Raw genomic sequence first — 27,335 nt, 5'->3', positions numbered from 1 at the left:
TATTAGAGGTAAACACATCCCCTTTTTTTTATTTTTTTATTATTTGAAGAGTACTTTTATTTATTAACCTTATCTTCGTGTGTGACTAACACAATTGCCATTGCTTATTTGTCATCATGAAAATTTTCTTAACACTTTCTTTAAAAAAAACCTCATTTGAGTAGATAAATTACATATAATACTATTGCACATTAAATTTAAAACTAGATAGTGACTATACTATATGTTTTTCACATTAAACTAGGGGGTTTTCTGGACTATGCCGGGATTTTTTCCTACAATATTAGTTTAATTTTTATATTTATATTTTAAAATCGAACAAATATGATATACGCTGAAACTTGTTATAGAATTATAAACAAAAATGCAAATTTAAAAATATTTGAAATATTTTGTTGTGTTTTATTGGAGTTTTATGTAGGATATTAGTAAGATTAATAAAAAGTTAACTAAATTATAAGTTAAGATCAATATATATTCTTTATCTTGGTTATTTATTTTTTTCGGGCTACGCCCGGGTTTATACAAATATCATTATATTTAATATACATGACACATGTATTAAGAAATTTCCTAAACCTTAATTAATATCCAGAAAATTAAGCATTTGGACTCTCAAAATTATAAGTGGTTTTTTATGCTAAGTAAGTGTTGATCTGCATACTGGGCGGGTTAAGATGATCTTGATCCAGTCTAAAATGCATTGGTGATGATATGAATGGTTCAATGGTAGTAAGAAACGGAAAAATTGTAGTTAGAAATGTGTATCCCGACATGTGGGACAACTTAGGTTATGGCGAATCCACCCCACGATGCATAGGTGATGATATATGTGGTTGCACTTCAGTGAGTTTACATCACCATTTCCAATGAATTTGTCTTGGCAGATGAAGCACATTTTGTCAGCATCCTCCGGAATGAGTTCTCTTATTGAGGCTCGTAGGTCGATCAAAGCCTCGTCAAGATCAATCTTGTTATTGTATATCTGAACTTTTAGTTTTTATCTTATACTATATAAATTATTTTTGTTTGAACTTGGATTTAAATATATGAATGGAGTGATTATTTGCCATTACTAAATTTTCTTTTTATATTAAAAAAAAAAGATTATTTGTGCTATGCACACTTCTAGATAACATGTATCATAAACTGATATATATATTCATTGGTACTAAACCAATACTCAATCCGAAATCTTAGTTGGATAATATTTTCACCTGAATTATGATAAATATAGTTTAATTTTTTTATTTTGGGCATCTAATACAGATGTAATCAATATATTGTTTTTTGATTGTAAGAAAAGTTGTATTTTTAATTTTTATATTTGGGATCAAAATAGATTTCACTGCAATGTATTTTTTTCTTTTTTCTTTTTTCTTAATTTTCTTTTTCTGTTCCTAGCTTAATTGGGTTTGATTGATGTTTATAATGTATATAACTCCATCTCCTCAAGAGTTTGTACAAATTTTGGATCTGGTCCTCTGCTCGGGAGTTAGCCTCCTCATTTTTCACCTTTATAAATACATAATAGTTTTGAAAAATTAAATCCTTTCAGCTTATAGTATGTTGAGTGATTTTCCAAGGTTCTGATACATATACACGCTTTTTTTTGTATCTTCTTTGTCATAGAGTCAAAAACATTGAACTCATGTGATAAACTATTAAACAAAAGTACAAAGTGAACTGAAGAATCAAGTTTCCACTATGAAACCCTTAGATCACAAGAATACCCGACTTTTTATTTTTAAACTCCAATTTTATGTGTCTCTACTTGCACATTATGCGACATCATTTGGTTTGGAGAAGACAAAGGCCACAAATCTCATCTAAAATTCGAAAAACATCAGTTCTAATGAAACTAAAATGATCAAACATTGAACTCAAAGAAAGAGATCATTGTACATAGTATAGCCAACACAGATCATAAGAAAGATAGTCAATGCTGTAAAACCACCACTAACACACCTTAGCCACATTTGGCTCGCTTGAGATCTTCTGCCTCAACATTATCAGCAGCTCTTTTCACCCCCTGACCATCAGATTCTTCAAAACATGTAGAAGGATCATCCTCAGCAACTCCCTTCTGCAAAGGTCCCTGAGCATCTGGTACAATCACATTTCCTACTAAATTGCCTTCAAGTTCTGGAACTTCTGGAGTGAGCACCTTTGTCACAGTCAAAGTTTGGGTCTTGCCAGTCAAATTGTGATTTTGATACCTTCACAATGAATTTGCGAGTCTGTCCTATGGAATCGATCAGAGCTTGAGGCACCGGAACCAAATGATCATCTCCTACATTCTCATTGGCATAACATACATTTAAACAATTATTACTATATATTTCTAACTATATGGGGGAGAAGACAATTTCAAATAACAAAGAGAGGCAGGTTTGCAACTACCACGGAATAACTCTCAACCAACTCAGAAGCTTTCTTTCCAGTCAACTCATGACCATCATCACCAAAGAGAACAAAAGACGCCTGATCATCATTATCATACACAGAGATCCTGGCTAAGTACATGTGTCATTAGCAGATTATCAATGAATGCATTGAAGTATGAGTGTAAATAAATCTGAGCCACTTACTGTGCAACACCAACGATATTGCTTTTCCCACATTTTTTACACATAAGGGTGGTAGGACCTTTGGTTGCCTTAGTGTGGCACACACCACAGCCTATGTAATACCATGTTGAACCGTGCGCAACATCACCAATGGTTGCTATGCACTCGAACCAAGCAACCTGCAAAATGTTAAACATTTAAATGAGAAACTATGACTATCATATTGAATGTGTTATTCATTGGTACTGTACGACCTTGGCACTCGCCTATAGTCACTGTCTCAGTCTTAGTGACAACGGCTGCATCAACTCTGTTAGCAACAGCTAAGTTCGAGTTCAACCTGAGCAAACATCCAAACATCAAATACATTGATGGAATAACAACGAACAACATTTAATAAATGAATGCTTACCAAGTGAGATAATCACGGGTTGCTTTGACATCACTGTCCAAAAATATACGTGATGACGTCATAGAGGAGAGAGCTAGGGCACCTATAACAGATCCAATGTTATAATACAGAGTCAAAATTTGATGTAAAATGAGATGTAGAATAATGTATATCTCTAATACGAACCTCCAAATCATTTCGGGTTTAAGGTGGTGACTAAAACAACACATGCAGTTCCTCCAGATGCTTTAATTTTTTCACTAAAGTCAAAGGCAGCCTTGTCCCATAGGTACAACTTCATCACCGGGCCACTACAACATCCAAAACTCGTGTGATAAGAGAGACAAAAGGATGGATGAATTTACCATAATGAAAAGTAAAAAAGATACAGATTAGCTTACTCATGTGTTTGAACATGAAGCAGAACTCGGCGGGATGAAGCTATCTCAGCATCATCTAGCACGATACTGTCACTGAGAACCTGCCCATTCGCAAGTTTGATGTGGCCAACATAATCTGTAAAATAAAACAATCAAACTCAATGCTTTATATCTTATAACCCAGCAACGAAATCTAAAAATGTAAGTCTGGATCAAAACATAATCCTAGCCAACAATGATGAATATATTTGATCGAATGAAAACACATCATCTAAGATTAGACTAAACATTATCCTATACAACAGTGAGGACTTACCATAAAGATCCCCTCTCAAGTCGCAGGCAGCATCGAACTCCTCATATCCACGGAACCGAAAACGGTCTTCAGGGAAACAAACCAAACTGTCCTCTAGATCAGAGAGGACAGAAGTCGATGAGAAGGTGATGGTGACACTTGGGTCGGCTACCCGATACAAAGTCTTGTTATTAGACCCGAAAAAACTGTTGAGCCTGTAAATGCCACCAGCTTTCATGTGTGGCAAATAAGTCTCTATCCTCCCAGCTGGGATGAAGCCCTGGATAACAGTTTCCTGTTAACAACATTAAAGAAATTAAATCAGAAATGCTAGAGAGGAAATCTTAGAAAAATAAACAAAAATTAAAGATATATAACCCGCAGTGCATCAACAACAAATTTATAGTTTTGGTACTATCAACAATAGCAAACACTTGTTATGAATTCGTTAAAAGAACAAAAGAATAAAACGATAATTTGGATCTAAAATGATTTATCAGCATCTTGGCTAAACAAATTTTAAACTAAACTGTAATAAAGAATACGGTTTATACCTCTTGGTCGATGAGAAGCATCTCGAGACCAAAAATCACCTTCGTCAGAACATTTCGGGCTTCCCAAAAATGGATCAACCGAAACCTCAACTCGCCTTGATTAGGTCCGAATTTTACATCTTTGAAAGCCATCACTTCCCCAACATCGGCGGAGACAATGGCTTTTCCCCTGACGCCAGAGGAGACAGCGGCTTTGCCTCTAACGCCTGAAGAGGCACCGGTCTTCGTGGTGTGAATGATCGTACCTGCAGATGAATATGAACATTGCCATCATCAAAAAAGGAAACTCAACTCTGTACCACAATTTCATATGCTTTTTTAATTTCTGAATAATCAAATATAATTATCATAAAAAAAATTATATTGTTCATCTCATTGTCTTAAATCACAAAGCTCCAGACTCTATAGTTGGACAACGAAACGATACAAGTTTTTACCATTGGGGTTCTTGCCGATGGGTTTAGTCAGACCGGAGGAGACCGACGTCTGGCCTTTGGCTGTCTTCGAGTGGGGATCGCCGATCGAGAGGCCGGAAGATACATAAGGTGTACCGGTGGGCTTGATCGGTCCGGGAAAGGAGTCAGCCTCAACGCCTTTTGGTTTCTCCGAGCGGGAATCACCAGATAACGTGGATTTTCCGTTGGAACTCATTGCAATTGCGATGTACGAATGAGAATATAGAACGAAGTTTTATCGAAAAAAAACTCCGATCGAGAGTTTTATAACTAAAATCTGAATGAGAAGAGCAAAGCGAATCCATAAATGAGAGTTAAGGGAGACGAAGTGGAGGATGTATTGATTGTTCCAGGATCAAATCGCGAAACAGAACAAAGAAGAGGAAGAGCAAAGGGTCCCGAATCGATCGAGGAACGTGAAACGGAATGAAGAAGAAGAAGAGCAAAGGGTCTCGTATCGATCGAGAAAATTAGGGTTTGAAGATATGAGAAAGGGCGAGCTCGAGTCGGTATTTTCTCGGGTCTCCGTCTCTCAAATATGATGGGCTTAATGGCCCAAACTCATAACACGACATTTGCTCGGGTCTTTGTCTCTCAAATAGGATGGGCTTCATGGCCCAAACTCATAACACGAAAGTTTTTAAAAACGCAAAGCCCAGCTGACGTGTCAAAACGTTATAACGTGATTGGTCGATTTTATTGTCCGACGTGGACGTCCTATCTGATCAGTATATTGGCCTTTTATTACTTGTGTGATGTTTGATATCTAAGAGTTTTTACTTCTTATATATATATATAAGTTTACAGTAGTTATTTTCTTCTTTGTATGTATATTCATATAGAAAGAGCATTATAACATTTTTTTAATATACTAGACGTAGCTACATTTTTCGGATGTACACGAAGATAATGTTATCAAAACCTCGACTTATTCTCATCTTCTCATTTGTGTATCTGAAACATAAAAGTAATCAAACATCTTTGTATTAATCTTTGCAGAAAGACACATTGTTTTTTTTTGTTAATTGGTTTTTGTTTAGAAAAATAATATTGTATAAACATATATCATTTGTCTAAACATATATATATATATAATAAACATATATATATATATACATATATTCTTATTATATACGATAATAATTATATGATTCAAATAAATAAATGGGGAATCAAGCCTAGAAATTAAATAAATGGGGGATTTGATGGCATCTTTTAATATCAAATTCAATAATATTGGTTTCCTATATTTACATGACTAGGATAAGACCTGCACCTTGCGCATGGTGAATTTATTTGTATATATTGTCGATAATTTTTTATATATTTGATCATTTTATTTATACATATACAATGTTTTTTGTTGTTATTATATAATTTATTTTCCATGGACCGGATCAATTTTTATTAAAAATTGTGGAACTAAACTATAATTAATATATCATGGGTTGATTGGATTAGACATTAAACAAATTATAGCATAAAAACCTTATTTTTTTCTACCGAAGACATTTTTGAAAAAGTGAACAGTAGTGTTTTCACAATTGAATTATTTTAACCTTTATTTTTCATATGGTTTTGAAAGGTTTCAGATCAACCATCGAATTGATACATGTTATTTTAATGTTTTTAGTCGTATGCTTAAGAAAAACTTACATTTTTATAATTTAAAGTCGTTTTAAAAAATTTAAAATATAATATATAAGAAAAAATCTAACATATAAAAAAAATATAAGGTATAAATTTTCCTCATTTTTGTAATTTAAAGTCGTTTTAAAAATTTTTAAACTTAAAATATAAGGTTTTCTCATTTTTGTAATTTAAAGTCGTTTTAAAAATTTCAAAATATAACATAGAAGAAAAAAACTAATTCTTTTATTATATGGTTAAAGTGATTGTTTAATTTTTAGTAATATAAAATTAAACAATAATGAAGAAAGATGCAAAAATTATTATCAAATCTTTATTATTCATAGTCATTAATTGTCATATATATGTTAATCATATTAGGTAATTCTGTAGCTTTTATTTAAGGAAATAATACACGCTTTTTATATTTTGGGTTAATATAAGGTTTCCTAGTAATTGGATTTGGACCAACATTTTTTTCCAATTGATTCTTAACCTGCCATGTAAGCTAAATTGACATCCTAATTAAGTGACACCTAAGCATGAACTCTTTTTAATTAGTACAAACTTTTTAAATGATTCTCAATTAATATATAGAGGATTCCTTTTCAAATTTTACATTTGACCGTAATTTATGCAACATATAAAATATAGTAAACTGATATACACAATCGACATAATGCAATATGGTTTCGGTTAATATAGGAAAGTTACTACTAATTCGTACACAACTTTCATGACCAATTAAAATTATACACGAAATTGTAGAGATTTATTTGCCATTAGTCTCACGATATAATATATTTGATTGACTCAATTCTTGTGGCCTATAATTTTTTTCTTTATAATTTGTTCCTTTCATATTATATTATTCTATAGCCTATGTTTTATTTTATCTAATATTCATAATTTATATTATGAAAGCAATAATTCTATTGCCTATGTTTCGTTTTATCTTAAATTCATAACTAATTTTATATAAGTTTTTGTTTACTCTCATAGATTTGCTTTCACGAACTATACTTCAACTACATCTAACCAATAAAACAAGTTTTTTGAAAAATCGAAGCTTACCTTATATAAATATGTACAATTTCGTTCAATATTTCATTATATAACATTTAAAATTTGTGACCATGGCTTTTAACTTTTTAGTGTCTATAGATTAAAAGTTATAATCTCTTTTAGTCAATTCACTCAGGCCGTGAGTTACCACCTAGTTACAATATATAGATAGCTTAGGATGCTAATCTAAGTTAATCTTATTTACATTAGAGTTCTTTCCATATCTACATCTATGTCCTCAATACTAATATGTCGTTTTCCCATTTCTATTTTCAGTTTCAGTCTTGCTCTGCTTCTTCTGCCACTTAGGTGAAGCTACAAATGAGTTCCATTTCTCCACGCTCGCCATCAGCAACTTGAAGCTCCTTTGCGCTCGTCTCAGCAGTGGAATCGTTAGCGTCACATGTGACCTCCGTTCCTAACTCTGGCGCCGGGAAGTCGTGTACGCTAACCCAATCAGAACGTGTGGATGACGGTTTCGAAAGACTTTCTCATGTGTCATAACTTCATATTCCAAAATCTTAATAAAAAAGTCCTCCAAATTTTTTTTTTTTTTTTGAAATTTCGGTAGTTTTAAAAATAAGAAATTACACTGTAATCAGTAATAAACATCACAATCAATTACAGTGAAATCTGCTTGCCTTGAATTGAATTCAACAAATCCATTAAAAACTCACATTCCAATACTCAGATTCAATTCCTTTTTATGGAATATCTAATAACGCTATGGGGTATTTTGGCTACATGAGCAAATAAATTTATTAAAGAGATACGACTGAAACAAATAATAAAATTTAAAACAATTTAACTTGTTAACGAATTACAGAAAGAGTAGCATGTTCCTCTTATAAAAAGTAAACATATCGAGCAAGTACTTACACATCCGAAGCAATAGCAATTGATAACACATTTAAAATACAAAATAACTCTCAAACGTGTTCCGGGGTACGATCAGGTCCAGGAGCCACAAGCCGTCCACGCTCCGACCTACTATTGACGGCGAACTTTAAACTTCCTTCATGCATTCCCTTTTGCTTCTCCGTTTCCGTCCACTCTTTCAAGTAATAATATTCCTCCGTTGACTTCACTTCATCTCCCGTGGAAGACAAAAACATGCTCCCCCATTGCGGGAAATGCACTAAAGTGACAGGTAATGTACATGCCATAATCATCACCCCCATCCACGTCAGCCCTTGTTCAGTGGTGAACGTCGAGGTCGAGAAGAACACGAGCTGGGTCAACCCAGAGCCGAAGTTTCCTCCAGCTCCAGTTAAACCAGAGATGATGCCTAAGGAGCGGCGTGAGATGAAAGGTATGATGGCGAAAGTGGCTCCACAAGCGGCTTGAGCGCCGAGAGAGAAGAGGATCATAGAGAAAACCGCCGTTGGGAGCGTCGTGGCTCGGCCTAGCAATACGCAGAAGCAACCGCCTAGGGTTTGAATGATCCATAGGGTCCAGAGACGGCCTCTCATGCCAAAGTATCTAGCCGAAATGTCTGAGGCCCATCCACCAATAGGACGTGCAAAGAAATTAGCCATACCAAAGCTTGCTGCGATTATACCGGCCGTGTGAAGCTTGAGATGGAACCTACAAATAATGGTCACCATATATTGAGTCGTTTTATCCCCATATACGTTATTTATATATTTTAGGGTTTTGGTAACAAATCAAAATTTAAGTTCGTGTTACATTTAATTATTTAACCTGTCAAAAAAGTACTCGGCGATGACGTTATCGGTTGTGAGCTCTACTCCCATAGAATATCCATATAGTAGCACGAAGACCCATGTCCTATAGTTTGTGATCGCGTACCATAAAACCTGGTAAAGTTGTCCACAAGAAAATTAAGTCTTCATAAAAAGGAGAAAAGATATATAACAACAAAAATGAGAAAATTTATAAAAGAGTTATATGTAGGTATGGTATAAATTTTTACAATCCTTAACTTAAGTATAACTTTCGCAGTAAAAATAAAATAAAATGAGGGATTCGCAATTTCCTTATGAACATGATTAACCCGGGGTTCTTAGAGTGGAGTTCTTAGTGGAAGTTAAGAAACTGTTTCTTAACTTCCACTAAGAAACTCATCCTAAGAACTCCGGGTTAATCATGCTCTAAAACATATTTACATACTTGTGACTTTGAAATGACTAAGAGCATGTTTATCCGGGGTCCTTATTGAGGTTTTTAGTGTGTGGGTCCCCACAAAATCTTTAAGGATCGGTTACAAAAACTACTAATTAAGAACCGATTTTAGTGAGTTTCTTAAACTGTTTGCGGGTCCCACTGACTCGTGGCGGCCCGCGATTGGTTTGCTTTTTTTTTTTTTTTAGATAACAAAAAAGCCTAAGAAACTCATTTGGGTTTTTAGGGATAAACATGGCCTAAGAAAGCCATGAATTAGACTGTTTATTGTTGGATAAATTTATCTGTCTAAAAGAAAAAAATCTGTATATTTAAATATTAATCTAGTCAAGTTGTCTCGTTGAAAAATAGAAGGAGAAGTTAAGTTGTCTCAGAACAACATTAAAATATACAATGAAAAAGTATATAATCTAGACAACGATCTGTACTTCTGTAGACCTTAATATATGTAAGATTAAGATTTAAAGGATCCAAGAAGAAGCACTTATTTAATTCAAGTAGTACCTTTGAGAACTTGTCTTTAGTGACAGCACCTTTCTTCTCAAGTGTGCTTCTATTACCATCAGGGAGATCTTGTCCTAGAGTCAAGACCAAGATCCCCATAATGATGTGCATCCACCCGGGGACGAAGAAAGCCATCCTCCACGCTGTGAAGGACGTGGACCCTAACCGTCGGATGATCTCATAGACCAGCGGCATGAGCAGCTGCGTGACTCCACCGCCCATATTCCCCCACCCGGCCGCTGTCCCGTTCACTAAACCTATGATCTGACCGTTGAACATCGTGCTCATCCAATATTGGCATGACACGAAGGTCGCAAGGCAGAACCCGATCATGAATCTTACCGCTATGTACCTATCGTAAAACAACTTGTTAGAAATTTCACATTGAATACATATAATATATGAAATCATTAACTAATAATTAATTAACCTTTTTGTCGAAAATAAAATAACTTTTAGCAAAAATATATTTTTAGATAGGACGTCTCAAACTAGTAGAAGTGTAACAGTCCGATCCCCGGCGTCCGGGGTTATCGAAGGGGCGTTATGGACACGTGTCTACTCATTTAGACAACCCTACGTGTCCCGTTACTGGTCCCGAGAGTCGACGGACGCAAAACCTTCTTTGAAATACCGTCACACCCACATCCATATACTTCTACTTACAGTCCTGCGCACAGGGAAATGGAAATGGAGGAGTGAACAACAAGTTACTCAGTGAAGTGGCTCTAGACCAGCCTGTCCGCATGACACTCTATACTACTCTATGCGGGAACTAGGACTGACTAGCCACTACAATCAGGTAATGTATTTTCATCATTTCATATCATCATCATTATTTCCAAACATTCAACTCCATACATTTCTAGCAACCTAGCGATCAATCAATACAATGATCCCATTCATTGCCACACACGTTAAACCCTAGACTGAACCGTCTCCTCATACTAAACCGACTCGATCCTATGACACCTTTAACTCCCCGTTACCCGACCATGATGCACGTTTTTATATCCCGCCTCTCGCGGTTGGCACACGTTCTTATCATCAGTGGGTAGCTCCTACTAGGCTTATACCCCATATTCTTGTGGATTGGCCACATCTCCTATGGGTGCTTCCATATTCTTGTGGATTCGCCACATCTCCTATGGATACCTAGCGAGAACTACTGCCACACATACTTTCCTTAGACTCTATATGCTTCCCCACCCATGCTTAACCGTAACATCATTCTTTCATACTTTTACTTATCCTTTCACATTCTTATCATTTTCACTTATCCCTTCCCATTCTCATTTACTTTCCTTTTTCATTTAGACTTGTACTTGGACTCAATCACTAGACGCCACCCGTTATCGGTGTCACACACAATACACATCGCACTCATGTTTCACTTACAATATCAACAGCAATTAGTAGTCATCTATCATCTTAGCATTCATTCTTCCTAGCATCCTAGCTTTAATCACAAACCACTCATGGGACTACACATCCAAGCATACAAGCATCATATACTAATCATTCACCACCACAACAACACAAGACAGTTCATTAAGTCCCATTTAACAGTATGAGGGTTCTTATGCATCATGATCCATTCATCTATCAACCTAGTACTAACCAGGTTCTATCATCCTAGCTCTTCAAACAGGGTCTAATCAATCCTAACTCCAACATAAAGGAGTATACAGAATATGAGAACAAGATGGGTTCAAGACACTCCACCTTAGCCTAGATCTGGATCCGGATCTGGAAACAAGAGACAAGGGAGAGGAGATTGAGATCCGGTCACCACCACCACCACACGGCGCCGGCGAGGAGAGAGAGAGCGACGGCGAGGAGAGAGAGAGAGCGTCGCGCGGGGGAGAGAGAGAGAAGAGAGAGAGAGACGGCGCAAGAGAGAAAGGGAGAGCTCGACGGCTAGGGTTTCTGGTCTCCGGGAATTCTCTGCAGAGCTTCGCTTTAGTTTCTGTATGAGGCAAAAGGGAGGCTGCATCTCTTTTTATAGGAAAGGGGAAGAGAACCCTAGGTTTTTGTCAAGTGGGCCGTAGAGAAGCCCGTTCTTTTATGAAAATTTTTGGGCCAGGAACCGAGCCGTTACAAGAAGTATCACTTTAGGTTTGTGCAATTTTACAATATATATACAAGCATGCTTACCCGCCGGCATCAGCAACGAAAGACATTGAGAAGACAGTTGGAGCCGAGAGCATGACGAGGAAAGCGCATCCATAACGTGGCCCAAGGAGATCGCAAACGGCTCCCATAACAAGCCTAGAGAAGATACTTCCGGAGACAGAGGCAACACCGGCGTTTCCTACATCTTGTCTGGTGAGATTAAGGTTATCTCGAATAATGGGGACAAGAGGAGCAGCAGCAAAAGTGGAAATGAAGCAAGTGAAGAATGAGATCCATGCAAGATGGAAAGTTCTCATGTGTGGAGCTGCAAATGAGAGGAGTTTGAAGACTTTGGCTTTGTGTTCGGTATCCACGGGAAGAGAAAACGTTGCTGATGTGTCCGAAGGAACCACAGGAGACTGGACCGAGAATGCATAGCTTTGTTCTCGTCCGGTGACTCCGTGCATTGAGCTTCCCGGTTCACCCAAACCATTAGCCATTTTGTATTATTATTATTTTGCTTATGGGTTTGTGTTTATGGAACAAAAGGAGAAGGATTGGTTTATATAGAGATACGAAAGTTTTAGCAAGAGCCAATGGAGATTCTAAAAGGCCATAAGTGGGATTCATTTAACGCATATAATATAGTTTAATAGTTATACTATATTAGTATAGTTCTTAACGCTAATTAATGACCCAAAATTTGTCTTATGTGAGACTGATTACAATTATACTAGTTGTGTCTTATAATAATAATATGGAATATTCACTTTCGCCGCGAGCATGCTTAAACAAGAGTTAAGCCTCGTCTTACGTCCCAAAGGTTCACTTAGATTCCAATTTAGTATTTATAAACCTGTCCGTATTCTCAGAATTAGATGTTTGAAAGGAGAATTACAATTTATTTCGAGTTTCGTTGCTGTAATATGTTTTCTTTGATTTAATAATGGTCAAATCTCCAAAATAGCATATTTCTAAGTTTATATCACAAAAATAGCACTCAAAAACTAAAATGACCAAAATAGAACCTTTCTAAGTTTATCCTTTGAAAATTTTAATTTTTTTATTTTTCAAAATTTGAAATCTTATCCCCAAAACCTCATTTCTCAACTCTAAACCCTAAACCGTAAACTCTAAACCCTAAACCCTAAACCCTAAACTCTAAACCCTAAACCCTAAACTCTAAACCCTAAACCATAAACCCTAAATCCTAAACCCCACTCTTTAACCCTTTAACTCTAAACCCTAAGTTTGTGACTTTTGATAAAACATTAAGTGCTATTTTTGTGACTTTTGACCTTGAGTGCTAGTTTAGGAACAAAAACTTGATTTACTGCTATTTTTGTCTTTTTCTCTTTAATAATTTTATAACCGTTATAAGAAAGCTACATATATTTATATTCTAAGGTGTATACATTGATAAATTTATCAAATGACCATTGATAGTTTTTATAAATAAGTTAAATACCAAATGAAATATACTGCACGAACCCGGAGCTACTATAACTCTATTGGTAAAACCTTCTGCTCCAAGGGTGAATATGTTAGGTACGAATCTCAGTCTCTACGAGAAAGAGATTTCGTAGTCGGTTTTTGTCTCTGGTATAAAAAGATTATGGGATTCGGTCCTAAACTTCTTAAATGAAAAAAAAAACAGCACGAATCGTAAGTTCGAGAAAAATTATAGTGATCTTTCATATGTAAATACACAGCAAATCCTCCTTGCAGAGAGTACATTCTTGCAGCCTTTACAAATATTATATTCCATAAAGTATCGGTCTAGTGGTAATCTCTTGAGGCTTGGTGTATATCCATATCAGTCATGGATTCGATTCTCTCTGAAAACTAAATTATTATTATTTAAACAGTCTGGGCTTGGACCCAAGTGATTTACATGGTGGATCGTAACAGATGATCGGTTCACCCTCTAGCATTAGTCGGAATGTATTCCAAACTCGGGTCAAGCAGTGTGGTAGTCAATTCACTCTGTACCACTAAATGCGTTTCTCCCGAGATTGACCGGATCAGCAGATAGAGTTTATCAAAAAAAAAAATATCGGTGGCAGAGGTAGTGTTCTTTTTATTTTGAAGGGCTTTCATTAAGAACCATAGAGTGTTACAGATGAGAAATTCATTTAGGTTACTTATAGCTCTACTGGTTATTAGAAGTAAATTTTTCTTGAAAGTTGTGATACAAGAGGAGGGGAGTAAACTGGTAAATATGAGTTTTCTTCACATAGGGTAATCAATCCAAGAAAATCACGGCGTGATTCATTACGTTATATTCATTCATACATGCGGAAAAGTCCGGTGATCCTTCCTCTCTACGTGAAAATGTCTTTGCATTGACTGAAAGGTTTCATTTGATATGTATATTATTTTGGGGTTAATTTTTTTAAATATATTAGCTAGTGTCATTGAAAGAAACAAAATATTAGATTCTTACTTATTAAAATATAGTTTTGATGATGATGTAATCAGATCCCTAACTATGCTTAGAAATATTGTAACAGCAGAATAACAGTTGTACTTATTATAGTTAAAGAAAGTCACAATGCGTTTTCCACACTAAAACTAATACAAAATTGGGAAAATACAGAGGATACGTGCAATAAATAATATTTTGTTTTCGATAGTTTAATTTGTAAGTTTGTAACAAAAAAATACTCAAGATGACAAAAAGAAACCATATATAAGTTTTTTGATTAACACTTTTAGAAAGAGTGATCACATAATATTAAGAGAACATTATATTTGTTCCTTAGCTAGTGTTAATTCATGATGACTTGCATGTTGTGTGACAGAAAACGTATTTCTACTTTTAGCGGTTCTTCGTTTATGGTCTTTTCCGTAAGGAAATTTCTATTAAGACAAATTTATACTAGAAAAATTGGGTCATATATACATGGCCGGCTCCCTGGGAGAGACAATCAGTGCAACCGCTCCGAACTCAAGCTCATGTCTCCTCGTATAATAATAATTAAAAGGTCCAATTTTTTTATAAATCTATATTTTATATAGAAAAAAATTATAAATATAATAAATAAAATTAAAAATGGTCCAAAATTATTTGATATGTATATAGTTTTATTTTCATTACAAAATATACAAAATATTACTGATTAAATTTAAATAATATTTTAAACATTATCTGTATATAAATTTTAGAGGGTAAAATTTTTTTTTTACCCTAGAACCTCCAATATTGTTGAGCCAGTCCTGCGTACATACACAAAAAATCATAAATTCACCGTGGTTCAAAAACAAAAATCATAAATATACTGACTAACTAAAACTCCCCCTTTTTCTTACTTTCTCTTTCTATTTCTCTACTCTCTCTCTCTCTCGATTTAATTTCTTTTTTTTTTTTTTTTAGGTCTTCGCTAGACCATTTTCACAGCCCATTCTAAGGATTTTTGAAAAGTCTGTTTCAACACAGACTGCCAATATCTCTTGGCAGCAATCATCTCGAAGGATCATACGGCTGATCTCTACAGAATCATTCATGACATCGAAAATCTATCTTTAATTTTCTGCTCTATTTCTTTTAAATTGATTGCAAGACTTCTGAATTCCACATCTGATCACTTAGCAAAATCAGCCCTTTGTACTGCTACTGCAACTCTGCCCTAGTTGGGTGGTAGCTTTCTTTTTAATATGGGTGTTCAAAAAAAAGAACCAAAAAATTCCTTATCGCTACCATGTATATTATTCTGATTGTTTTCATTTTATATGTATTTTTTGGGAATGTATTCTAGAGAAAAAAAGAAGCAAAACACTCAAAAGGAATCTTATATTGTCCACTGCCTTAGCAACATGCTGGTTACAATGCCAGCAGATTTACAGACGCATACAAATAATTATATATACCAAATTGTGAATTATACGTGTATCTAAGACTAAAGCGGTCCAACAATTGCATGTCAAATTCTCTGGATTCCATTAGCGAATTTAATTCGATGATGTCATCAGGTTATGTTATCTCCTATACTATATTTGCGAAGTAAATTATACACATCTCGTCATTGAAATCATTCTCGCTGAAAAAAGATGACATGACACTTAAAATAGATGACATAGTTTTAGAAAATAGTGACATTGCATCATATTAATTGTGAGATGTAAAATTTCCTTATAAATTTAATTTTTTTTTTGCAGAGATTTTAAATATGGTAATAAAAATAACTCATATATCATCATTAATGTCAATTTTTCATATAAATATTTATTTATGGTAAACTATTAAATATATTAATAATTCATATATCACAATTAAAATAATAATATATATGTATATATGTATTTCACATTAATAAAAATAAACTAAATAAAGTAACACTAATCCAAAAAAAATTTGATAGTTAAATATTTAAATTTATCGGTTCATCTTCATCATTTAAATTAACAAAAAAAAATTTCAGTTTAACTAAAACAAACAAAGTCTCAAATTTATTAGAATTTATATTTATATGTAAATATATATATATATATGTGTATATATTTAAAATTAGATGGGAAGATATATATATATATATATATATATATATATATATATATATTTAAAATAAATCATCATTAAACACAATAATATAATTAAAACTATTTTTATAAAATCTAATTTTATCTTTATTAAAAATTAAATCAAATCAAATTTAAATAATTATACCAAATCAAAAAAATAATATTACAAAAATACGTTTATGATTTTTATAACTATTGCAGTTAAAATATAAATTAATAATGTTGAAATATAAATCAAAATTTTCTTTTGAAATAAAAAATGTTATGTTAAAAATTACTATTTCTGCGCATGGCGCAGGAAAACTCCAAGTTTTATTTTGGTAATGAATGCATTTTTTTAATCCAAGTTCTAGATCAAAATCTATAATTCCTCTAAATCAGAAATCAGAACAATATATTAATTTCGTCATATCGAATACTGAATGTACACTTCAAAGTTTTGCCTTTTGATACATTTGGTAATGGAGTTCATCTTACGTTAAAGCTATTTTATAATTTAGCTAAATTGGGCAATTTAGTATTTGATTAAGGCGTTTGAAAGAAAATCCTAATCGTCTTGATATTATGTCTGTGTTCCATCACAATCCCCGCTTGGAATCAATAAAGCTTTATATTTCAGAGATAGTTAAACAAACAAAAATTATATCCAAACGATTGCCAAAAATAAAGTTGTGAAAGAAGAAGGTTGTGAACAAAATTCCACATATGGTCTATTATACAACATTGCATCCATTGCTCGTACACTGCTTGACCTCAGCCACATATACACATAATTCCATTTTTAGGCTCATTGCTCAACATTTAAGATTTTTAAATCTTGAATCTAGACAAAACCATCTGCTTCGCGCTGCACCACTTTATTTCGACCGTGTCAATCTATGTACTGTCGTTTACATAAACAGTCAAAACAACTCTGAACCAACTTTGTTGCTGTCAATGCCAAAAATTGTATGTAGAAAGAGTGACATGAATCCAAGATTCTACTTGTTTGATTTGAACTCCCAAGTAAAGCGAAGTATACAGTTTAGTCTTAAAATCTGAAGCAAAGTTAGAATCTAAGATCTCAAGTCATAAGAAAAAAAAGTGCACATTAAGCAACCCCAAGGTTTGAGGCAAGACTATACACACACACGAACACAAAACTTAAACTAAAGACTAAACCATAATTCATAAACTGAGGAGTTTACTAGCAACCAAAGCTAAGGATCATGGGGCACCCAAGAGAATCGGATCACCCAAACCCGACCCGCGTTTTCCAAGAGCTGATATGCTTAGAGAACGCTTCCTCATCTTTTCTTTACCCGACCAGAGTCTTGCATCTCCATACTCGCACGTGAGCAGCGACGCACATAGCTCAAGCGGCTCGACCAGCTGCTGGTTCGCGGTCCGAAGGAAAAGATCCAAGTTCTGTATGTACTTGTCATCTTTTGTTGCCGGCTTGTGGTTTTTCTCAGACATTACCGCGACCGTATCTCTAGACTCTTCCTCGTCATCTGTCCAGTAGCTTTTGTCTTCCATTGCAAGATCATCGTACTCCTCGTCTGACTTTGTAGACTGCTCATCAACTGAACCCACCTGTAACAATCACACCAACACACTCAAGTTACTGAAACACAAGAAAACACGACCGGATTCTAAGCATAGACTAGTGAAACACCGGCCAAAATGGCCCCCCACAATTTTTTTTTTTAAAATTACATATATAAATTCCCAAATTTATGATTAATGGAGAGTTCTGGGGCTATTTCGTTATGCCGCCATCTTTTTATAAATATTGGTATTTCCCTTATGAATGAATCTCGATTTGAGAAAAAAAATGATTAATGGAGAATTCGTAGGGTGGAGTTCTTAGCAGAATATAAAAACCGTCGTTTTTAGTTTTTTTTAGTTAAAAGTTAAGAGATAACCGCTAAGAACCCACCCTAAAAACTCTCCATTAATCATGCTCTTGCTAAATTGTCTATATCTCCTAAAATCTCGGGACCTACCCTGAAGAAAACCATTTGAAACACACATCTTACCTCTTCATGGTCTCGCTTGTTATCATCATCATCGCTAAAATCTGTATCTTCTTGCTCAGGAGGATCATCTTCAACTTCTTCATCGCTACCATGCACGGACTGCTCTTCCTTAAGCTGAAAATAACACACCATATAAGCCACAGAATCATCAAAAAAAACTTTCCAACATTAGAATCAAACAAGAGTATACCTCTTTTGAAGTTCCTTCAGACATCCTAGGCGAGCTGCAACAAGAAGAGTAATGCCTACTAGCGTTTTCACCCAAGTCCACACTCCCAGCGCGGCTCGTGGCTCCATCACTAGGCCAAGCACTGATCCCAAACAGGCCAAACTGAAGATTCACCGGTTCGGCTTTCTGTAAGTAACCATAAACAGGATGCTCCATCCCATTTGTCTCATTACAAAAGACAGGCTTCCCGGTCTCATCAACCTTACCAGCAAGCGGCCAAGTTCTTGCGAAAGTGCCATCAGTATTCAGAAGAGCCATTAGATTCCTAGAAGAGCCTTTCCTTTGGATCAGCTGAAACATTCCTTTGGAACTCAATGAATTAGCTGTACACTGGTTCCTATACTCGTCATCTATCACAGAGACAGTATTGGTGGTAGCATCATAGAGCTGCTCTCCTGCTTCTCGCCTACGCATGCAACTGAAGACCGTCGCGTGGATTGCTGCCACGCTTTTGTCAACGTTGGTGTTGTTTATCTTGGGAACTAGATGTTTGTCAGCTCTTTTGCACAAGTAGTCTTGTATGGTTCTGATGTTACGTATATACTTCACGTACTTGTTTTTCTCTGGGTCAAGTGTCATGTACTTAGCTCTCACTGCAAACCGTTCCAAATGTTTCTCCTCGTTTGAGATGTAAACCATGAAAGGAACTATTGAAGGATGCTTTTTCATCAGCCCCATCTATAAACAAACAAGAAGTTAGAATTACTTATTACAAAATGAGATGTGTTACAAAGAGAGAGACTTACCACAAAGTTAAGGCTTAGATGGACACCTTCAACGACCACAGACTCTTTCCTTTCTTCCCATGAGGTAATGAGCCTATCGAGATTATCAATCACCATTTCACTCTGAGCCTTGAATCCTTCTACAGCCATTTGCTTGTGGCTTAACAGTACAGGAGTGGTCGATTGAGAATCTGCAAAGGCATTTGGTTTCTCGTCCTCAAGTAGTGATTTTCCATAAGTATTCAGCTTTTTGGCTCTTCTTCTTTTGGCTTTAGACTCGGCAACTGCCAAAGGGTCGAGGTACTCTCCAGCATGGTAGGTGGAAGCCCAAAGCAGAGGATCCTGCTTCTCATCAACGAAACTTCTCATCATATGGCGGATTGAGTCAGTTGAGACAACTGTTGTAATGCCCAACCTGCTGCCCTGTTAACACAAGATGCATCATTAATATAAGCTTCTCAAAATGTAACCTAAAACAAATAGCCAAAAAGGCGTCTTATTATGGCTAATCTAAAGCTCATAAATAGTTATTATGAATAATACCAAAAGTGCAGAGAGTGTAGATTTGCCACAGCCACTAGTGCCACACAGCAGAACCGTCACAGATTCTTTCCTTTCTCTAATCCTGCATCAAATAATAAGAACTTTTAAGATATGATTATGCGAAGTAAAACAGCATATTGATGATATCTTCACCACATATATGTTTCTGATTAATGGTAAGAAAAATTACTTGCACGCCAGAATCAAGTCAGCCCTTTGGTCATGACCCACATACTTGTATTCAGCAAGAGCGTCACAGACAACGTTTACAAATGTCTCCCTCAAAACAACAACGGTTGTGCGCTTTTTATACATCTCAAACGGCTTACTTCTGCTCTTATCATCAGCATCATTGGTAGCTGAGAAATTAACTTTGTTAACCTTTTCTACACCATCACAAGCTGAGGGAGCATCAACTGCCTTCCCAAATACAGATTCTTTCCCATGTGAGGGGGAAAGTATTAATGATCCCTCACTTCTTATTAACTCGAAAGCCCTGCGGCTAATCTGCTCACAACCAAAGAAAAAAAAAACACAACTTAGGATCTATCTTGAAACATGGTGCCTTTACAAGAAACCAAAGACGCTTATGAAAAGACTAACATAGAATCCAAAGACATGAGGAACATAACACAATTAGATAACATCACACCAATCAAAGGTAAACATATTATTCTGTAAAATCAGTAAACAATCCAAATTAGAAAAAACATTGATAGAATCAAAGTCATGTTTACTTTCAATCTCAAATATTAGTAAAATAATTAATCATCTCATTCACCAAAAAAATAAATATCAAGAGAAAAGACATGTCGGTCAGTAAAGCCAAAGTACGAAACTGAGACGACAAAACAACGTGCTTAAAACTTGTCTAAATCCAGACACAACTCTGTTCTAGAATCCATTAAAAGTCCTGACTAGAAATGTATATTCGTTAGTATGATATTGTTCCATCCATATAGCTTTTATAATTAAAATAAAAATTAAATGGAAATACTCTCAAACCATTAAAGGACAAGAATAAAGAATCAGAACTCGATGAAAGCGATGTTATCGGAAAATAAATCAAACCCCAAAAAAAAAAAAGAATCTGAGAAAAAAAAAGAAAAGAAAGAAGGAGCGTGATGACCTTGAAGGCGTGACGCGCTTTGCATCCCATGAGCTGAAGAGTGCTTTGCAAAACCGGACGCGTATACCTAAACGAATCTTTCCAATTCCCGCTTCCGTCTTCTTCGAGAATCGCCGTCGTTATATCAACATCGCCGTCGACCACCACTATGTACATCACCTTCGTCGCCTCCGTCATATTTCTTCAAAGAAGTTTTTGATTGTGAGATTGATAATAAAACCAATAACATGCAGGGATAAATAATGGATCCATGAGGGAATGCGTACCTTGTTTAGGAAGGAAACGAGCGTGAAGATTAGGGTTAAGAATCGTGAATGTATCAAACGTTAAGGCGGAGAAGGAGAAGATGTTGTGGCCACTTTGTGTCAGCTTGGTTCCACGGATCGCTTCAGTAAAGCCTCCACGAGTCCTCTCTTTTTAAAGCCCACCTTCCTCTTCTCTCTCTCTCTCTCTTTCTCTTTTGTCGCGTTTCCTTTACAGAAGAAAACTTTTTTTTTCTTTTGTTGGGGTATTAATTTGGATTTTTTTCTAATTCAGACAGTATCTATCTTTTTCTTTTTAAATGTTGCTAGATTAACTTTGTTTTTAATTAAATTGCTCCCTACCAAATCTAATCCGCGTCAATACATATTCAGACTTCCGGTTTGCTCTTTATTACAGTCGGTTAATTCTGGTTTAAGAACTTATTGTTTGAACCAGCTTAAGTTACATACCGAACCGGCGAATCAACATGTGTAGGGGTTTTTAATTGACCCTTTTTATTTTAAATCATCTATAACCAAGTGTTTTTTTTTAACTATAACCAAGTTTTTCGCCGACCCCAATTCATCCGGTCTTCGTCAACAATTAATTAGGATCCAACTTTTAAGAGGAAAAGTAGTAATAAGTTTTAAACTAATAAACTACATTACACTATAGTTATTATACTATATATTTTAAAATGCATGATCTCAGTTCCTGTAAAAGAAAACTCAATCCAAAACTTCATGTATCCAACTCACAAAAGTAAAAAATCTATAGTTGACAAAAAATAGTAAATAATCTATTTGACGAGTTTGTATTACTAAAATCTGTTCTAAATAAATGTACCATTATATATGATGACCCAATTTCTGGAAAACGTTTTTTGGCTAAATATCAAAAGCATGATCATATTGGTATGTTTCGAAAGATATTTTTCCTCTTTATAAAATCCATAAATATGTAACTAAATGCAAAATTGATAATTCAGATTCACTTTTCAGTTTAATCAATCGTTAATTGGTAATGTTAAGTTGGTTTTGTTTTTTTTTTATTATTTCGTAACCACAGATCTTTTTCCTGTTTTTGTTATCATCAACCAGAACAACAGAAACAAATTAAAAATTGGGACTGTGCACAAGTAGAAATTATACAAAAATAAATCTGTTAAATCATCCTATAATATTAAATCTATTTTCGCCTAGACTTGCTCTCCTTGTCCAAAACATTATGATTTTTTCCAGAAACATAAACGAACTTAACTGAATATTCATTGTCGCATGATTCATCTAATCAAAAACTTAACTGTCTTGACTTTTAAAGTCTTCCTGGGACAAGAATTCCTTCCTTGAATGACGAAAGTCGCCCTAGTTTCCACCATAAATCACGTGTTCAACCAACGCATTCTATCACTATCAGCTCCTAGATCAAAGGGTGTTTTAGGGAACCACCCGATTTTTTTTTGATGGGCCTTCTTGATTGCATTTAAAAACCAACTTGTGGGGCCAGAAAGAAAGAATCAAGCAGTGGTAAAAAATGTAGTAATCATGTGATAATAACAAGGGCAAAGCAGCTGACTGTGATGAGAAAAGGAAAGAAAAACACCAAAAAGACAAGAATAGTGGCCCATATCGGGTCAGAGGACAAACGTTGCATCCATGAAGGTGACTAAGCGGCCATGACTGGACCCCGTCAATTATTTTCATATTTCTCTCTTGTTTGTAACGGAGCTCCATAAGTTCTTTAATATTAATTTGTTTTACTAAAGAAAGTTATCAAATGATCAAATGTATTGGTAAATCAATTCATGGCGGACTTTGTTGGTTCTAAACTGGTCCGGCCGGTTAGATTCAGGTGTCCCGGTTACCTGATAAATTATCTACTTACACTAATTGTGATATCATAGGTAGGATGTGTTTGAGTTAGCATGCATACCCTTCTCCACTCAAGCTTCTTAAAACACTCCAGTATTATGTTCTATGTGAAAATTGTATAGTCTCCACTAGTTGGTTTGAAATCTGAATTTGTAATGAGTTGTAATTACCTTATACCATGCAACAGCCTTTTGATAAAACATATTGAAAATATACGGTGGTGAATTTCCTCCATATATATTTTTAATTAGTTTAAACTTCCGTGCTTATAATATATATCAAGTTTTATGCGTATTGATCCTTTAATCTTCTGAAATACATAGTTGGAGTTTATCTTCAATATAAATTTAAATTACCACAAATTGAATTTTTTGTGTCAAAACTTCAATATCTAATTTCCAAAACAAATAGTTGGTTACTTTTTTTTTGCGGAAAAGGGAACATATTTTTCTACGAACACGTCTATCCAATTATATTATTGCAAATTTTTATATAGTCTAGTTCGTATAGGAAAATAATTATAACTTTTGCTTGACCATCTTTATTTGTTCTCCTGATTAAAAATTAAAACCAATGGGATTCAACAAATAGCCATTGGTTAGGATTATGGTCATTGGCGTACATAACTGATCTTTGTGGAGACCCACCACTAAGTTACAAGTTCACTAAACATGCACAAACGGAGAAAATCTGTATCTTTTGCATGTTGGAACATAAAATGATTTTCTTCTTTCTCAATCTCTAGAAAACAACTTTAAAAAGCTTTAGGTAGTTGAGTTCCATTACATTGATTATATATATGCAAATACAACATGTCAGTTTTATTTTATTTTATTTGTTAGCATGCACATAAAGCTAAACACAAATGAAATTCTTTTATATTTTCTTAGTTGTTTACAAATTGCCAACTAAGATTCTTCTTGATTGTTATGCATATCTTGAAATTCAATGTTCAAAGGTAATAAAGCTCGCCGATGAATATACAATGATAAAAATAAGAGTTACTAGATATAATTACACAAACACTAGCTGCTTCGCGGACTTTATTTTTATTTTTCCATTATAAATTATCTTCTGTCATTTTCATTTTACGAATCTTTGTTGAACTTTTCCTCCTTCAAATTGTACTCTTCCTAATATATGTTTATACAAAGTTATATGTTGCAATTCAGAATCCTAGTGCCAAAGAGGCTACCACATCTTGTCGACAACCAAATCATCCAATTTCGCTACAGGTAATCATATTTAAATAACCAAACGATGTATTAAGAATGGTGCCGACTCATAAGCAGCCAATTACATAAGCACTCAACTACATCATTCTCTAAACCATAATATTATTGTCAGTTTAATTAAGAAAGTAAACATTTTAGTTCAATTTATTGTTTTAGTGTTTTAATGTTTTACAAAGGATCGGTAAGTCTGCCTGTATTTAGAAATATTGAAACTTACAAAATCAATTAAACCCTTTGTTACAAATTAGTTAATTATTTAGTTTCTCTAGTAAATTATGAGATCTATAATCTAACTTTGTCTATAAAATAGTAAAAATAACTGATTCGATATTTAGGTGTGATATACACTCAATTGATAAGCAGACAAGTGAGAATACAATCACTCTAGCTTATTTTATATCTTTGGTCACTATAAATATCTCTCTAGGCAACTTTATAAGATTAGAGAAAGAAAGTATCACAATCTTAATAAATTCATCTACTCATATTGTAATATACATTTATATGTGAGTGGAGTTTTAGTTAACCAACAAACACATATATAAAACCAACCATACATATTAACATGGATCGGAGGGTTGACCCCCGAATTTGTTGACCAAATTAATGTGTCTGATTTGACGGCGATGGCTTCGGCTGACCAAATTATACATTCCCCGCGATCCCGAGGAGGTCGATGTTTGGTCCGAGTCTATCTAAGCTATATTTTTAATATGGACTTACGTTGAATTCATTTCTTGCATTAGTCTTTGGGGAGATATGCAAATAAGCAAAAAGATAAGCAGCCAAAAGTAAACTTCTACTGTAGTGTGTTATACTCCCTCCTTTTTTAATATAATTTGTTTTACAATTGTGCACATAGATTAAGAAATCATTAATTTTTTATATTTTTTAAACAAAAACATCATTAATTATTTACCTAACCACAAATCAACCAATGATAAAATAGAAGGTATATTATCATTGATCATATAACATTAAGTGTTAATAAATTTTACATAAAAAACCGAAAACATCATATAATTTGAAACAAATTTTTTTCTCTAAAACGAGTTATATAAAAAAAAACGGAGGGAGTATATATTAATCAAAACTACGTTTGCAACTCGACAGCAGCAGGTAAGACCAAGTTATTTAAATATTTTATTTCAAATCAAAAAGTTATAACTAGCTAGGGATTAAACAAAGTGTTTTATAAAGAATAATATAAGCTCCATGAACATGTGTAAGGCTAATATTAATAGATATAAAGTATGGCTATACTATACTTGGATATGATACATAGAAAAGAGGAAGAAAAGATTTGGGAAAGTTGTTTAAATATCCAAACCTTTCGCGGTAAGTGGAATTAAAAAAATAACGTAAAAAGAGTTATAACTAATGGATTTTTTTTGTCAGTATTAGTAATGGACTAGGTGATAACCCGCGGAATGAGTGATTAAAAGAGATTATTACTTTTAATCTATAGATATTATAAAGTAAAAATATATAGTCAGAAATATTAGATATAATAAAAAATGAACGAAATTATGCGGATTTATATACTGTAATTGGTTAGGTGTAATTGAAGTATATTATATGGAAATAAATCTTTAAGCGTAAGCAAATAATTAAATAAATTTATTATAAATTTAAGATAAAACAACACATAGGAATATAATTATTACTTTCATAATAAAAATTATGATAATATGAAACGAAACATAGGTAATAGAATAATAAAATACAAAAGCAACAAATTATAAAGAAACAAATAAAAAACTGATAAAACCACAACTAATGTGAAAAATGTCTTTAGAACTCTAGGTTTGCAATCCTAGAAAGAGAAATAACAAAGAACCCAAGACTACGTATTTATATACGTTAAATTAATATTCTGAAATCAATCTCACCCTAATTATATAAAATATTCACTAATTATTATCACAAAACTTGCGCTTTAATCCCTTTTAAAAGCTTGCCTTAATACACGATAATAATAAATCAAAGAAGATCAAATTATGTAAATACTATCATACACAAATGATGTAATCAATTTACTTTATTTTTAAACACTTGTAACGATATCACCTTCGATTTCGGGATGATATTTAAACAACAAAATCATGTGATATAATTTTTAAAATCTGAATACATAATCTAACTTTCTTTATATACAACTGTAATTGCAGATGAATGCTTAATGATTATAAAAAATCAATCAATTAAAATTAAGAATTGATATGTAATTTAATTTGTCCAAGCAGAATAATCTAACTTTCTTTATATACAACCGTAATTGCCGGTAAATACTTAATGACTTTAAAAAGACAATCAATGAAAATTTTGAATTGATATCTAATTTAATTTGTCCAAGCGGGCTAATGAATTTTTCAAATTCAACATAATAACATACGTAGCTAACCGGTCAAGGTTATAGCTTGATACATCTTTTGATATTTTCAATATAACTATACCTATAATGAGTTTATATAAAAAAAATTAACATATGACCATTGGACAATAAGGACTTCTGAAATAAAAAAATATTAATACAAACCGTATAGAGCAAGCAGTCATATAGCTCCTTCTACATTTTGAAAATATTGAAATTGCCTTATAGTTGATATCATTTAAGTGAGACGAACATTCTTACTTACACAAAAACAAATTTATACTTGAGATTTCTATATTCTCAAAGATGATAGGCGTTTCGAGCTATATTCGATTTTTATT

General features: G+C 33.9%; 3 protein-coding genes across 3 annotated transcripts; all 3 read right to left on the bottom strand.

Annotated features, from left to right (window-relative positions):
• Nucleotides 1-1,969: 1,969 nt before the first annotated feature.
• Nucleotides 1,970-4,841, bottom strand: LOC106407761. The gene is made up of 11 exons (XM_013848627.1): nt 4,628-4,841; nt 4,191-4,435; nt 3,658-3,931; nt 3,363-3,477; nt 3,190-3,272; nt 2,983-3,064; nt 2,817-2,910; nt 2,592-2,749; nt 2,415-2,512; nt 2,220-2,293; nt 1,970-2,167 (listed from the first exon to the last, which is right to left on the bottom strand). Exons 1-11 carry the CDS (start codon nt 4,839-4,841, stop codon nt 1,970-1,972), a joined length of 1,635 nt encoding a protein of 544 aa, XP_013704081.1.
• Nucleotides 4,842-6,857: 2,016 nt separating this feature from the next.
• LOC106409552 (high affinity nitrate transporter 2.4) lies at nt 6,858-13,121 on the bottom strand. The gene is made up of 4 exons (XM_013850166.3): nt 12,146-13,121; nt 9,989-10,340; nt 9,044-9,159; nt 6,858-8,926 (listed from the first exon to the last, which is right to left on the bottom strand). Exons 1-4 carry the CDS (start codon nt 12,601-12,603, stop codon nt 8,269-8,271), a joined length of 1,584 nt encoding a protein of 527 aa, XP_013705620.1. The 5' UTR covers nt 12,604-13,121; the 3' UTR covers nt 6,858-8,268.
• A 4,472-nt stretch (nt 13,122-17,593) lies between these two features.
• On the bottom strand, nt 17,594-21,786 carry LOC106407600 (P-loop NTPase domain-containing protein LPA1 homolog 1). Its single transcript, XM_013848474.3, has 8 exons — nt 21,538-21,786; nt 21,272-21,452; nt 20,333-20,649; nt 20,143-20,224; nt 19,621-20,022; nt 18,836-19,552; nt 18,646-18,759; nt 17,594-18,199 (listed from the first exon to the last, which is right to left on the bottom strand). The coding sequence occupies exons 2-8, from the start codon at nt 21,446-21,448 to the stop codon at nt 17,831-17,833; spliced, it is 2,178 nt and encodes a 725-aa protein (XP_013703928.1). The 5' UTR covers nt 21,449-21,452; nt 21,538-21,786; the 3' UTR covers nt 17,594-17,830.
• Between the last annotated feature and the right edge of the window lie 5,549 nt (nt 21,787-27,335).

Source organism: Brassica napus, chromosome C9 (genome assembly GCF_020379485.1).
Source record: "Brassica napus cultivar Da-Ae chromosome C9, Da-Ae, whole genome shotgun sequence".
NCBI classification, from domain to species: domain Eukaryota; kingdom Viridiplantae; phylum Streptophyta; class Magnoliopsida; order Brassicales; family Brassicaceae; genus Brassica; species Brassica napus.
Note: the sequence above shows the minus strand (reverse complement) of the source record. Positions and strands in the feature narration are given on the sequence as shown.